Source organism: Trachurus japonicus, chromosome 13 (genome assembly GCF_045865225.1).
Source record: "Trachurus japonicus isolate A0001 chromosome 13, Traja_1.0".
In the NCBI taxonomy this organism is placed as follows: domain Eukaryota; kingdom Metazoa; phylum Chordata; class Actinopteri; order Carangiformes; family Carangidae; genus Trachurus; species Trachurus japonicus.
The window spans coordinates 37,659,274-37,671,954 of record NC_140919.1 but is presented as its reverse complement, the minus strand read 5'-3'; the positions used below and the strand labels follow the sequence as shown (position 1 = coordinate 37,671,954).

Here is a 12,681-nt window from a genome sequence, read left to right as displayed (position 1 = left end):
ACGAAACCGAAAGTAAGGAAACCACCACCACCACCACTAATAATAACAAAATAACGATAGAGACGAAACGATGTATTTATCTAAAATGGGCCCATTAACAAGTGTGGGTAGCGGAGATTCATCCACATTAATATGAGACTTTTTTATTGTCGCGGAATTTTTCGTTCTGCCGATGGAGAAACTCCTCGTTGTCCCTTTAAAGGGATAGCTCAACATTTTGGCAAATTGGCCCACTGCCATAATCGCTATAGTCATAGCAGTAGGTTTGTTACCTTTATTTGTCAGTGTAAGCTATTTTTAGAACGGAGGAGCGGAGCGTCAGGCTGCTCGGAGCTACGCTATGGAGGCTAATGGAATTTCTTGGTTTCCCTCATCAAACTCATCAAATACACAATCCAACAACTCCACAACGCTTTCGTGGACAAGTTGTGAGCTGCACAATCATCACGCTATGAGATAATAATGGAACATTACGAAACGGAGCCGTTTTCAAGGTAAATACAGGGTAAATACAGAGACTGCTTGCTGAAAAACTGTCCCTGAAGGCAACGCGCATCGGCGGTTTTGCATGAATTTACCTCTATAACAGCTACGTCTCGTAATGTTCTGTTATTATTTCATAGCGTGGTGATTGTGCAGCTCACAACTTGTCCACGACAGCCTTTTGGAGTTGTTGGGTTGTGTATTTGATAAGTTTGATGAGGAAAACCAAGAAATTCCCTTAGCCTCCATAGCGTAGCTCTGAGCAGCCTGCCGCTCCGCTCCTCCGTTCTAAAAATAGCTTACACCGACAGTTAAAGGTAACAAACCTACTGCTATGACTATAGCGATTATGGCAATGGGCCAATTTGCCAAAATGTTGAACTATCCCTTTAACCTCTGAATTGCAGTGACATAAATAGAACCCCTGCTATATATATATAATAATTATCACTGGTGAGTGAGTCATTACCGACTCTCATCTTTTCACAAATCAACTAAAGGTCTAATTTGCCTGTATTCTTCTTCTTAATTACAGAGACATCAAAATAGAATAGAAAAACAAATCCATGATGTATTATAGTGTGTTCAGTTCAATTGCTCAAATTAAACCAAAAATGTGTCTATGACATAAACCATCACATCAAGGATTTAAAACTGGGCCCGTTATTTTCTGCTCTTCTACTTTTAAAGCAGAAGTAAGCAATATTTTTGTGTTAATATAAGTCTTAAATAGTTATATCTTCCAACAGCAATCACTTATATAGAGTGTTTGGACCGAAACACGGGTCTGTCAGTCCCTCTGCTCTGCTCTGAGCCGAGGAGAGAGAACGGCATAAAGGGGCAGTCCTCTCTGTGTGTGCAGCCAAGGGATGCGCCTGAATGTGGTGACGTAGGGACGAGGGCCAATAGATCCATGACGAGGGCGGGGGCTGCTAACTCCATCGGCTGACAAGAAGTTATGGTGCGTTCAAGGCAACCCGTAACTCGTGTTTTTCCGACCTGTGAACTCGTACCAGTTCGATCTGGTACGAGTTCACGGGTCGGAAGTTACGAGTGGCCGTTATAGTGACTTTCACAGGCATCAGGTCGGAAAAACACGAGTTACGGGTTGCCTGGAACGCTACAAAGTCGTAAGTCGTGACTTGACGCTGTAATTTACGGTTTCAAAAGCCTGCCTGGAACGCAGCATTAGCCAAAACGACCAGATCGCTTACTTCTACTTTTAACTTCTTGAAGAGGAAGTGAAACACTGGTGAAAAACAAAAGATGCTCACTCTCTCCAGATCGGTGTTCAGCTGCTTCAACATGACCTCCAGGTGGTAGAGTCGACCCGACAAATCGTTGGGCACTTCGTCACTGTGGAAACACACACACAGCGCACATGGATGGTGAGGGAAGACATGGATGCAGATGTTTGTGTGCGTGCGTTCACTGTTGTGTGACTGTTTGAACCTCCTGATAACAAGCATATCTTCTTACTGCTGCTCCTGCTGCTGCTCACTGGCAGAATAAACACCCTGTGGTATCTGGTACCAAACAACTGTTTACACTAGTGAGAATACACTGAGGGGTAAACAACCGGAGGATTTAGTTCAGTGAGTTACCACAAGGAGGCAGTGGTGGCAAAGGAAACAAAAACAACTCATGAATATTTAAAGGAGCTGAATTTCTATGTAGCTGTGATACTGAAACAACAACAACAAACAGTTTTTTTGTTTTGACCTACCCGCTGAAGGTGGGCGTGGTCCGTGGTGTCTGAGGAGTGTGAAACTGAACTGGACTTATCACCGGTCTCATGTCTTGGCCTCCAACCTGCGGCTCAGTCAGGGAGAAGAGGGAAACGGCTCTTTGTGCTGCAAAAACAGACATGATTGTACTTTCAAAAAGCTGTAGAAAACGAGTCCTTTTTTTTCCCTCAGGTTTCCCTCAGGACATGTGACACAATTACACCTAAGCACATGAGGAGCTGGCGGCAGGTTAAAGCTCTGGATCAAGTGCTGTGTGTGTTTGTCTGTGCTGTGATAAGTGTCTTTGTGGCAGCAGAGGGACACGAGGGACCTGCAAAAGAAACAGCGGCTGGGAAACAGAGCAGGTGATCGGGTGGGGAGATGTGTGGATGAACGCAACAGAGCCCCCGTTTCTTTCCCAGGAGTGTCATGTGACAGCTGAGACATTGTGAAACCAGTTAAAAACCCCAACATACAGACAACAAGCCTCATGCACACCTTACAAATTGATCACTACAACACATTTATTGCACTTTTTGGGAATTAAAATATTCACTTAGCATTAAAGCAGAAGTAAGCGGAATATTTGTGTTAATATAAGTCTTAAATAGTTATATCTTCCGACAGCAATCACTTCTATAGAGTGTTTGGTCTGAAACACGGGTCTGTCAGTCACTCTGCTCTGCTGTAAGCCGAGGAGAAAACTTTCCTTGTATCCTACAACCTTTATCCAATGAGGAGAGAGAACGGCATAAAGGGGCAGTCCTCTCTGTGTGTGCAGCCAAGGGATGCGCGTGAATGTGGTGACGTAGGGACGAGGGCGGGGACTGCTAACTCCATCGGCTGACAGGAAGTTAGCCAAAACGACCGGATCGCTTACTTCTGCTTTAAATTGACCCATATAAATCCAAAGAAGTCTGACACAGTATAACAATATGAAGCAGTTGTGTCCAAACTCTAACAGAAAAACCCACAAACATCCACCCACACATGATATCAAGAGCCCCTCACTGAGTCTTGGTTGTACAAACCTAGTCCCGACGTTCCTCTCTCCTCACCTTCATAGGCTTTAGCAGCGTTGACCAGGCTGGCCCACTCCAGCCCACAGGCTGTGTCAGGGAGAGGCATCAGCCCGGGATCCAGCCTCCTCAGGGGGGGAACTTTGTCCCTGACCTCAGTGAGAGAGAGCTCCGACGCAGATATTGGCACTGGGGCACGGGGCGAGAGAAAGAGTCGCAGTCAGTCAACAAACCTCAGCATGAGAGAAAAGCATCTACTAGGGGTGGGAGAAAAAATCGATTCACATAAATATCGCAATATCTTTTTTTGACAATTTTTAAATCGATTTTTTCTTTCAAAAATCGAATTTTTTTTGGGGGGGGGGGGTTTAAATATTGTGCAATGTGCATTTGTTAGCCTTTTTTACATACAGAGAGTCCAGGTTTTGAAAAGGGTTTAAGTTCACTTTATAATGGAGTATGTTAATTTATAGGCTCCTACAGTATTAAAGGGACAACGAGGAGTTTCTATTCGGTTATTAAAAAGTCTCACGTTAATGTGGATGAATCTCCGCTACCCACACTTGTTAATGGGCCCATTTTCGATAAATATATCGTTTTGTCTCTATCGTTATTTTGTTATTATTAGTGGTGGCGGAGATGCTGGTCGAGCCGACCAGCGTTTCCTTAATGAGAATAACGCAGCTGAATCGCCGTTTATGGTCGGACCTACGACGGTAACTGAACGTCTTTGAACCTCTGACTTTAATTATTGATGAATGAAAACATGAGTCTGTCTTGCGCCGGTCAAAGACTTTTACGGTGCGCGCGGAGGCTCATAAATGTAGTGTGAAAACGCTTCGCTTTTCCAAAACTCCTCGTTGTCCCTTTAAATGAATGTTAAAAATGCAGACTAAAAATCGAGAGAATCGGCAATATCATAGAATCGCAATTTAAATCGAATCGCCATTCAAAAAATCGTAGAAGAATCGAATCGGGAGAAAAGCATATCGTCCCAGCCCTAGCATCTACGTACAAATACCTACGACAACAACAACAACAGGACGGCTTTTCAACTCGACTCGTAGGTCGTGACTTGCTGGGTTTCAACATACCCTTCTTGCCCTGCATGTGATTGGAGGAGACGGCGTGTCTGCGCGTCGGCAGCGTGCAGGTGAACAGTACGTCGGTTGGAGCCGTCTGGTTCTCCGAGTTGGCGAAGCTGGAGTCCCTGCGCCCGCTGCACAGGGACTCGTCGGAAAAGGTGCGCTGCAGAGTTCGTCTGGGAGACTGCAAGGAGGGAAAAGAAAGTGAGAGGGATCAGAGCGTGAGTTCATGAAAGTATAAACGCTGACGTGATTGGTCTATAGCAGGGGTTTTCAAAGTGTGAGAGAGTGAGCCCCCCTTAATAAAAAATAAACCGCTGTAGCGCCCCCCCCCCCAAAAAAAAAGAGAAGAGAATTAAACATAGCCTATTTATTATCAGTTACTATGACCAAAACAGTATTTGATTCATTAAACATAAATTGGTCTTTCCTGTAGGATTTGTTTGATTTACAAGCTTGTTTCTCAGCATATATTAATTATCATGACAACATAAAGCACTGACGAATAAACCTAAACATTGATATAGAACTCTGTAACACACTCATCACACAAGCAGCTTCATGCCCTCCCTGTGTGATCATCTGGGAAGCAGAAAGTCTGAGGTTGAAGTTTATATCAATGCACAGGTGACACTGTGACAGGTCTCTGTACGTCTGTACCACATGTCAGCTGGTCAGCTCCGCCGCGACGTGCATCTTTATTTTTTTTTTTTAGGAGCGGTATATTGCGGCTTTATGCATGAGGACACGCGGTGCTACTGCTGATCCAATGTATTTATCTGAGCTTGGTCACTGTGAGAGGCACCGGGTCGCTTTGAGCTGCGTTCATATGAAGTTATAGGCTACCTGACGTTGTGCAGCACCTGACGCTCCTCTTTTTCTAACCAGAATAGTTCCACAGCCGACGTATACTAGCGCTACATTCAGCCGAGGCCAGCTGAGCTCCGCTCTCCCTGCAACACAGTCTCTCTGATCACTTGCATTGGGGCACCTTGGGCGTCAGTGCACAACACGAAAGGGCCCTGACCAAGCGTCAGTTTATGACGCGTCGGGAGTGTTGCTCCCACATCAGTCGAGCATAATCGCAGTCTGTGTGTTACAAGATCTTGTTTTATCATATCGCAGTATAATAATAATATATATAATTGCAAACTATAGGCTACTGCAAAAAACATTAATCATTTAGCCCTGTGTGCAAGTGACATGTAACTCATCTTTTGTTTGAATGTTTTCAGTTTTTCTTGTTTTCTTTTTCTCATATTGCGCCCCCCCTCAAACTCTCTGGCGCCTCACACTTTGAAAACCCCTGGTCTCTAGAGTTAGTGTCTTTCTCACTGGATCTCTCTGCGGCATCTCTCCTGGGTTGTCCATGATGATGAGTTTCTTCAGGTCATCCTCGATGGTGCTCTTATACGTCCTTCGTGGAGAGCGCAGGTCCCTCAGTGATGCTCGGAGTCGAGGCTGTCCAAACACGTTCTTTGAATTTGTATCCACCTGCCTGGAGACACAAAGACATGGACGTCAAGAGGATGTGGGTTTTGTTTCTGACCACTCATGGCGCTCACTGAACAGCACTACATCGAAGCTCCCGGTCTCTGTCTTACTTCTTGCGGTTGTTGTTGTCAGAGTTGGATGTGGCGGTTGTGTTTGACGGCGATGAGCCGTTGTCTTCGGTCTGCCAGGCCTGATGTCTGCTCTTCCCATATAAGGCCTTGGGGGCGGAGCTGGACAGAGGGATGGAGCCTAAATGAGCTGAAGTGGGCGTCGCTGTGGCGGCTCGGACGGGCCGCGCTTTCTCTGCGTTAGGAGTCTTGTAACCCTGCGGTGTGTAGGCTCTGAGAGGACGGAGGGACACACAGACACACACACACGGGATTAATGCATGAAAATCATCATGAGTGTGAGTAAACAGCCACTGGAAGCTCACTGTGACTGGACTTCACTTTCCCTGACAGAAGATCTACAGCTGTTTGGTGTGAGGATGTTATAAAACACAATGATGATTAGCAGCAGGTACTCTCAAATAAAGCTATGTGGGCAATGACAGTGGATAATCATCAACAACATAAAATATAAAGTTCTATCTTCTCTCATCCAGGCTGTGAGGGCTGGACAGTGAGAGAAAAAAGAAAATCAGAATATAAAGAGCAGTTGGAGGGGGATAAAACAGATTTATGCTTGGGTTGGATAAATAGATTGAATGTGGGTTAAAGTGACAGACAGGACAAATACAATTGGTCACACACATCAAGTGTTACCAGCTTAGTGGTGTAGTGAGGTTCAGAGTATAGGCAACATCTGTTTGTCTAACTCTGGATGGGGGAAAAACTATCTATAGTTATATAATCTCAACAGACAATGTCAGAAACAATGTGTGATACACAATGATGGGTTATAGCCTTGTGGGACATTAAGAAAGAAGAAATGATAAGAAGCAATGATGCAGTGAGTGAGTGACAGTTGTGGAAGATCATCTGGCAAATAAGGACATGATAATAAACATGTAAAATAAAAAAACAATGAGCACAAACACTCATTGCACTCAAGATGTTGACTTTTTTTTTTAATGAAGGCTTCTTCTCTGCATTTGTGTGTGTGGTCCCTTTGTTTGGCAGATTCACAGTGTTTATTCTGGCAGCACACACCTTCCTCTCCTCCTCTTCATTGATCAGGTCTTACAGACAGAGTGTGCAATAAAGTACAGGAGGCGGTGTCCATTTAGCCACACTACACACACACACACACACACACACACACACACACACACACTGCAGGTACCGTGTTACTGTCTGTCGATATAACTGTATTGACAACACAGGTAAATAGCACAAGGCTAATGAGCTCCTACTACTACCATTTATCAGCACTGCCACGCTGCGTACTACAAAGGCACAGCCTGAAACGTCTTTTATCCACTAAACCAATTTGTCTTCACTGCAAAACAGGCTAATTAACAGTTGTATTAAAACATCCAAATTATTCCACTGACCCACTTATCTCTCAGAAGGTATTATTCAGCATCCAGCATCCTCTAACCAAAAACAAACCGTCCATCTTACAACACTAGTATCTGCCAAATGTGTGGTCCAACACATCCCAGGCACAGACTGCAGCGGAGTCGATGGCTCAGGGTTTTAAACACAGATTGTTTTAATCCAACACAGACTGGTCCAAGCCTGTGCATGTCTGTGTGTTTAATGGCTGTATGTATTTATGATGTGGGGGTGGGGGGGGGGCAGTGATACATCCATAAGCAGAGGAGATCACATGATGACCTGTAGGTTTCATAAGGATTAGGCTGAAATAAGCCCCCGTGGACTCTTGAATGATGAATTTTCATGTGTCACAGACTAGTCTTGTGATCTGGTGGTGGTAGAAGATAACCGCTGCTTAGTGGATCATTTGCTTAAAGGGATAGTTCAATATTTTGGCAAATTCAATTCGCCTCTTGCCATAATCCCTATAGTTTTAGGAGTAGGTTCATTACCTTTAATTGTCGGTGCAAGCTGTTTTTATAACGGCGGAGCAGAGACGTGAGCTGCTCAGCGAATGCAACAGAGGTGCACAGTACTTTCACCTTTCCCTCATCAAACACACAATCCAACAACTCCAAAGCGCTCTCGTGGACAAGTTGTGACCTGCACATTCACCTCGCTATGAAAAATAATGTAACATTACTAGACAGAGTTGTTTTTGCGGCAAATGCAAAGCCGGAACTACATCCCAGACACGGCTGCTGGGTGGAGTGATTTCAACACCGCAAGTAGCTCCGAGTATTTGCTTCATGTGTCGTAATGTTACGTAATTATACATGATTATTGTTTGACAAGGGACAGGGGGCCTGTGCCATTCACCTCCATTGTGTTCGCTGAGCAGCTCACGTCTCTGCCCCGTGGATCTCAAAACAACATGCACCGATAATTAAAGGTAATTAACGTACTCCTATAACTATAGGGATTATGGCAATAGGAGAATTTGCCAAAATGTTGAACTTCAAACTAAAAATGCAACACAAAGTGCTATCTTTGCCTTTAAGACCTCTGAAAACGTGTTATTACCAAGTAAGTACACACCTTTTCCATTAAAGGGACAACGAGGAGTTTCTATTCGGTTATAAAAAAAGTCTTACGTTAATGTGGATGAATCTACGCTACCCACACTTGTTAATGGGCCCATTTCCGATGAATATATAGTTTTGTCTCTATCGTTATTTTGTTATTGTTAGTGGTGGTGGAAATGCTGGGCGAGCCGACCAGCGTTTCCTTCGTGGCGAGTCATGAGAATAACGCAGCCGAATCGCCGTTTATGGTCGGAACTACGATGGTATGTGATCGTCTTCCAACCTCTGACTTTAATTATTGATGAATGAAAACATGAGTCTGTCTTGCGCCGGTCAAAGAATTTCACGGTGCGCGGAGGCTCATAAATGTAGTGTGGAAACGCTTCGCTTTTCCAAAACTCCTTGTTGTCCCTTTAAGCTAAGCAGCATGATTCATTCTCTCCGTACAGTGAATGGCAGCACATATCTGGGATCGATCTGCGCTGTCTCTTTTGGAGGTTAATGTTAGGTAATATCAGCGAGCGTCATAAAACACCATAAAAGATGCATCTCATCGCTGAGTTGGTCTCTCACCTGGGTTTGAAAGTGTCCATTTTATCAGCACTGGAGCCAGGAGGCGGGAACGTCCTTGTCCGGTACCCTTTGTTGTGATTGGCTGCGGCGGGTATGATGGGCGAGGACTCCCGTCTCCTCGCTTCTCCTCCTCCTCCTCCTCCTCCTCCTCCTCCTCCGCCGCTGCTGCTCCGTCCCACCGACAGCTCCTGGACGCCGCTGTAGGTGGTGGAGCAGTGCATGGGCTTGAGGGACTGGCTGTTGGACATGTTTGCGTGGCGAGTGTTGTTGTAGTGGGTCGAGGCGTCGATGCCGCTGTCATTGGACCCCCCCTTGTTGTTGAGAAGGTCTGGGTCGGGGTCAGACGGATCTCCACCTCCTCCTCCTCCTCCTCCTCCTCCTCCGCGCTCTGCTCCGCCTCCTCCGTCGAACCAGCGCTCGTCGCTGTGGCTGCTGGAGGCGTTGCTGGACAGCGTGTTGCTGCTGGAGTGACTGGAGTACTGGGTCTCGCCCTGCGAAAGGAGGAACGACAACAGTCAGATTGAGCTCGGAGGCGGAGAAGTTCGACGCGTGAACAAAATGAGACAGGGCGATGATGACGACTCTGACCTTCGAGTGTCTGTTTGGAGAGTCTTTCCCCGGGACATCCTGTCTGGCTACTCTCCTCTGCCCCCCTCCGCCACCCGGTCCCCGAGATGATGATGATGATGATGACGCCGGGACATGCCAGAGGGGTTCTAGACGGAAAACACACACAGACACTCACAGGATTAAAGCAAATTACACTGAACCTCCATGGTTGGCAAAGAGGATTAAATACTTATAGCACATTTAAACACTGACCTCCCCCCACCCACCAACGCACTAAAATCACACTCTGTTATCTCTGCTCCACTGTGCAATACACACACTTTAAAAAGCTACAATAACAGACTTTTGAAGGTTTCTATCCACCCTCAGTCTAATAAGTACTCTCTTTCTGTGAAGCAGTTATAATAAATATGTTTTTGATATTAATGTAAGGGAAAACAATTTGACTGTGGGAAAAAGGGGCTGAGTGAAGTGAGCGTATAAAAGAATTGTCATCCAAAATATGTAGCTCTGCTCGGCTTTACAGAGGCTTTAGGCTGAGTTTCAGCTCATTGTTTTGCTGTCTGGACCACAACTTTATTGTTTTGGTTGACACTCCTACTGCTCTCTCACTGCTGTTGTTGGAGGAAGCTGTTTTCAGCAAAAAAAAAGCTCTAAAAACCTGCTGTACACTACCAGCTCAGCACCTCACAGCAGACACTGCTGAACACAGTAGACCCAGAAGCTAATTGAGACCAAGAGCTAACAAAATAGTGTGATGAAGAATAAATAAAAATGAAACAAAAAACCAAAAGGAAACTAAACAGTTAAAGAGATAGTTCACCCAAAATTGAAATTTCACCCATTATCAAAGGCTGGGAGAAGTCCTCCGTGGCTTCTCTGAGTTACAGGGGGTCTCGGCGTAGCAGTGCATGTCCAAATAACGGTTGCAAATGGATACCAACTGTCTTCGTAACAAAAAGACACACCAAAAAACATCCAAATACCTCCATGCTGCTCGTATGTAATGTCTGTCTTATATTGAAGCCCCGAAATGCGAAATTGTCCCGAAAAAAATTAAATAAGTCTATTTTTCAAGCTTGTTTTGTAGCGGAAGCTCCTCTTCCCGGTTCATCAAATTTGGACGAACTGGGAAGAGAAGCTTCGAGAAGCTTCCGCTACAAAACAAGCCTGAAATATAGACTTATTTAATTTTTTTTGGGACAATTTCGCATTTCGGGGCTTCAATACAAGACGGACATTACATACGAGCAGCATGGAGGTATTTGGATGTTTTTTGGTGTGTCTTTTTGTTACGAAGACAGTTGGTATCCATTTGCAACCGTTATATGGACATGCACTGCTACGCCGAGACCCCCTGTAACTCAGAGAAGCCACGGATAACTCTGAAACTTCTCCCAGCCCTTAGTCGATATGAGGATGAGTAGATAATGAGTGAAATTTCAATTTTGGGTGAACTATCCCTTTAAATTGCTGCAGAGAGAAGTGCAGAGTCAGCAGACAGTCCCTAATGTTAAAAAAAGTAAATGACTTGTTGCAAATGAAGTTGTAACAAAGTGGGGCTGGTGGTTTATTATGAAGAAGGTGGTGAACCTGTTTTGCAGCGCTCCATGGTGCTGTCCTGACTGGTGAAGCCTGAGGAAGACTCTCCGCTGGAGGTGATATCCACGGTGAGGTGGGGCTCGTAGGGCAGCAGGGGGCGCTGTCCTGTTCCGTATCTACACAGGTCACAGGCGGAGGGGACAGTGTGTGTTATTAACGGACACATTCATGCCAATATCTGGAATAAATTTCATAACAAAAACACATTACTCCCGATAAACCACACCGGAGCACAGAGAGAATTACAGGACAGGGCACACAGACACTCAATAAATCCCCCTGGAGCGATCCCTAAAAATACACGGTTTGATTTTCGGTTTCTGTTTTGCATCCTGATGGCAGTTGAATAAAAACTCGTTCCTCTGGTTGGACGAGATGTTATCAGCCTCCACTCTGTGAGGAAGAGCCGCCCACACAACAGATCCTTCCTCAGGGAGACAGTGTGTTCGTACACATCTCACTGCAGACCGCAACACGCCACATTATACAGCCTGTCTCCTGATCATGTCTCCTCAACAGACACGATCCACCTCATACACACAAAACGGTTGTTATGAGTAACATCGGACATGTTTAATCAAGATCAAAGAAGTGACGGAGGAGAGCTCGGAACAAAAGACCGACCACACACACACACAAACACAGACACACAGACACACACCTGTCGGGGGAATGTTTGTAGCGCACAAAGGGTCCGGGTGTGATTCCAGGCGGTCCCATGGTGGAGAGGCTGACCAGGCCTGAGGAGGGAGAGGAGAAGCTGGCCGAGGGGTTTCTGTAGGGCAGCACTCTGTCGCCTCCCGCAGGAGACAGGGTGTAGTGGTTCTCTGGGTAACTCACTGGCCTGGAGGACACACACAGAGGGCGACGGATGGTTAACCGAGAGACACACAAACAGGGGGAAGTAAGTGAGGGATGTGAGTGGGGCTGCGACTGCAACACAAGAGCCTGTGTAGACCATTTTGTCTAAATTTAGAAAGAGACCATCCTGGAAAAACAGCGATCCCGTTAGGACCCGTCAGGATCTGACTGTGGTTATTAACTAGCAGGCTCCAGTGTGTGTATGTGTGTGTGTGTGGTTGGCAACTGAGAACAAAACATAATGTCAGTGTAATCACAACGAGTTTAAACCTAACGATTCCTGTGGAAGAACATGTTAAACCTGCTCATACAGTTGTAACTTTTTGACCTTTACACATTATAATGTCTTACTCTGACAGAGGAGCCTTTACCAAATCATGCAAATCATTTTCAATTTATTTTCCATGTAAAAGTTTCTGGCCAAGAGGGTAGAATAAAGATAATTAATAATATATATACAGTATATAATTAATAAACAGAGGCAACTGTTGCAAGACAGAAACCTGCTGTAGTGGTTGTTAGCAGCAGAATATACTGTTAAATAAATTTTACTTTCTTGAGACGACTTACAACAAACCTGTACAGCCTTTTTTTAAATTATTTTATCCCTCTGTAATCCCAGATACAAAGATCTTTGTGGTTGACCATTTTCGTCAAATGATGAAAACAGCTATCCACCGGCTTGACATGAGATTGATTAG

The 12,681-nt window shown here is 45.1% G+C and overlaps 1 protein-coding gene across 3 annotated transcripts in view; it reads right to left on the bottom strand.

The window, feature by feature from the left end:
• sipa1l3 (signal-induced proliferation-associated 1 like 3) overlaps positions 1-12,681 on the bottom strand; it is an 83,403-nt gene that overhangs the window by 1,345 nt on the left and 69,377 nt on the right. For 2 of the 3 annotated variants that reach the window (XM_085796414.1, XM_085796415.1), the window contains exons 14-23: positions 11,781-11,963; positions 11,111-11,235; positions 9,536-9,663; positions 8,948-9,438; positions 5,919-6,149; positions 5,650-5,812; positions 4,324-4,498; positions 3,242-3,418; positions 2,210-2,336; positions 1,758-1,839 (exon numbers count right to left, since the gene is read on the bottom strand). In XM_085796414.1, the coding sequence (XP_085652540.1) occupies positions 1,758-1,839; positions 2,210-2,336; positions 3,242-3,418; positions 4,324-4,498; positions 5,650-5,812; positions 5,919-6,149; positions 8,948-9,438; positions 9,536-9,663; positions 11,111-11,235; positions 11,781-11,963 (1,882 nt within the window). The remainder of the gene's footprint in view (positions 1-1,757; positions 1,840-2,209; positions 2,337-3,241; positions 3,419-4,323; positions 4,499-5,649; positions 5,813-5,918; positions 6,150-8,947; positions 9,439-9,535; positions 9,664-11,110; positions 11,236-11,780; positions 11,964-12,681) is intronic. The other variant, XM_085796416.1, reaches the window with a different exon arrangement.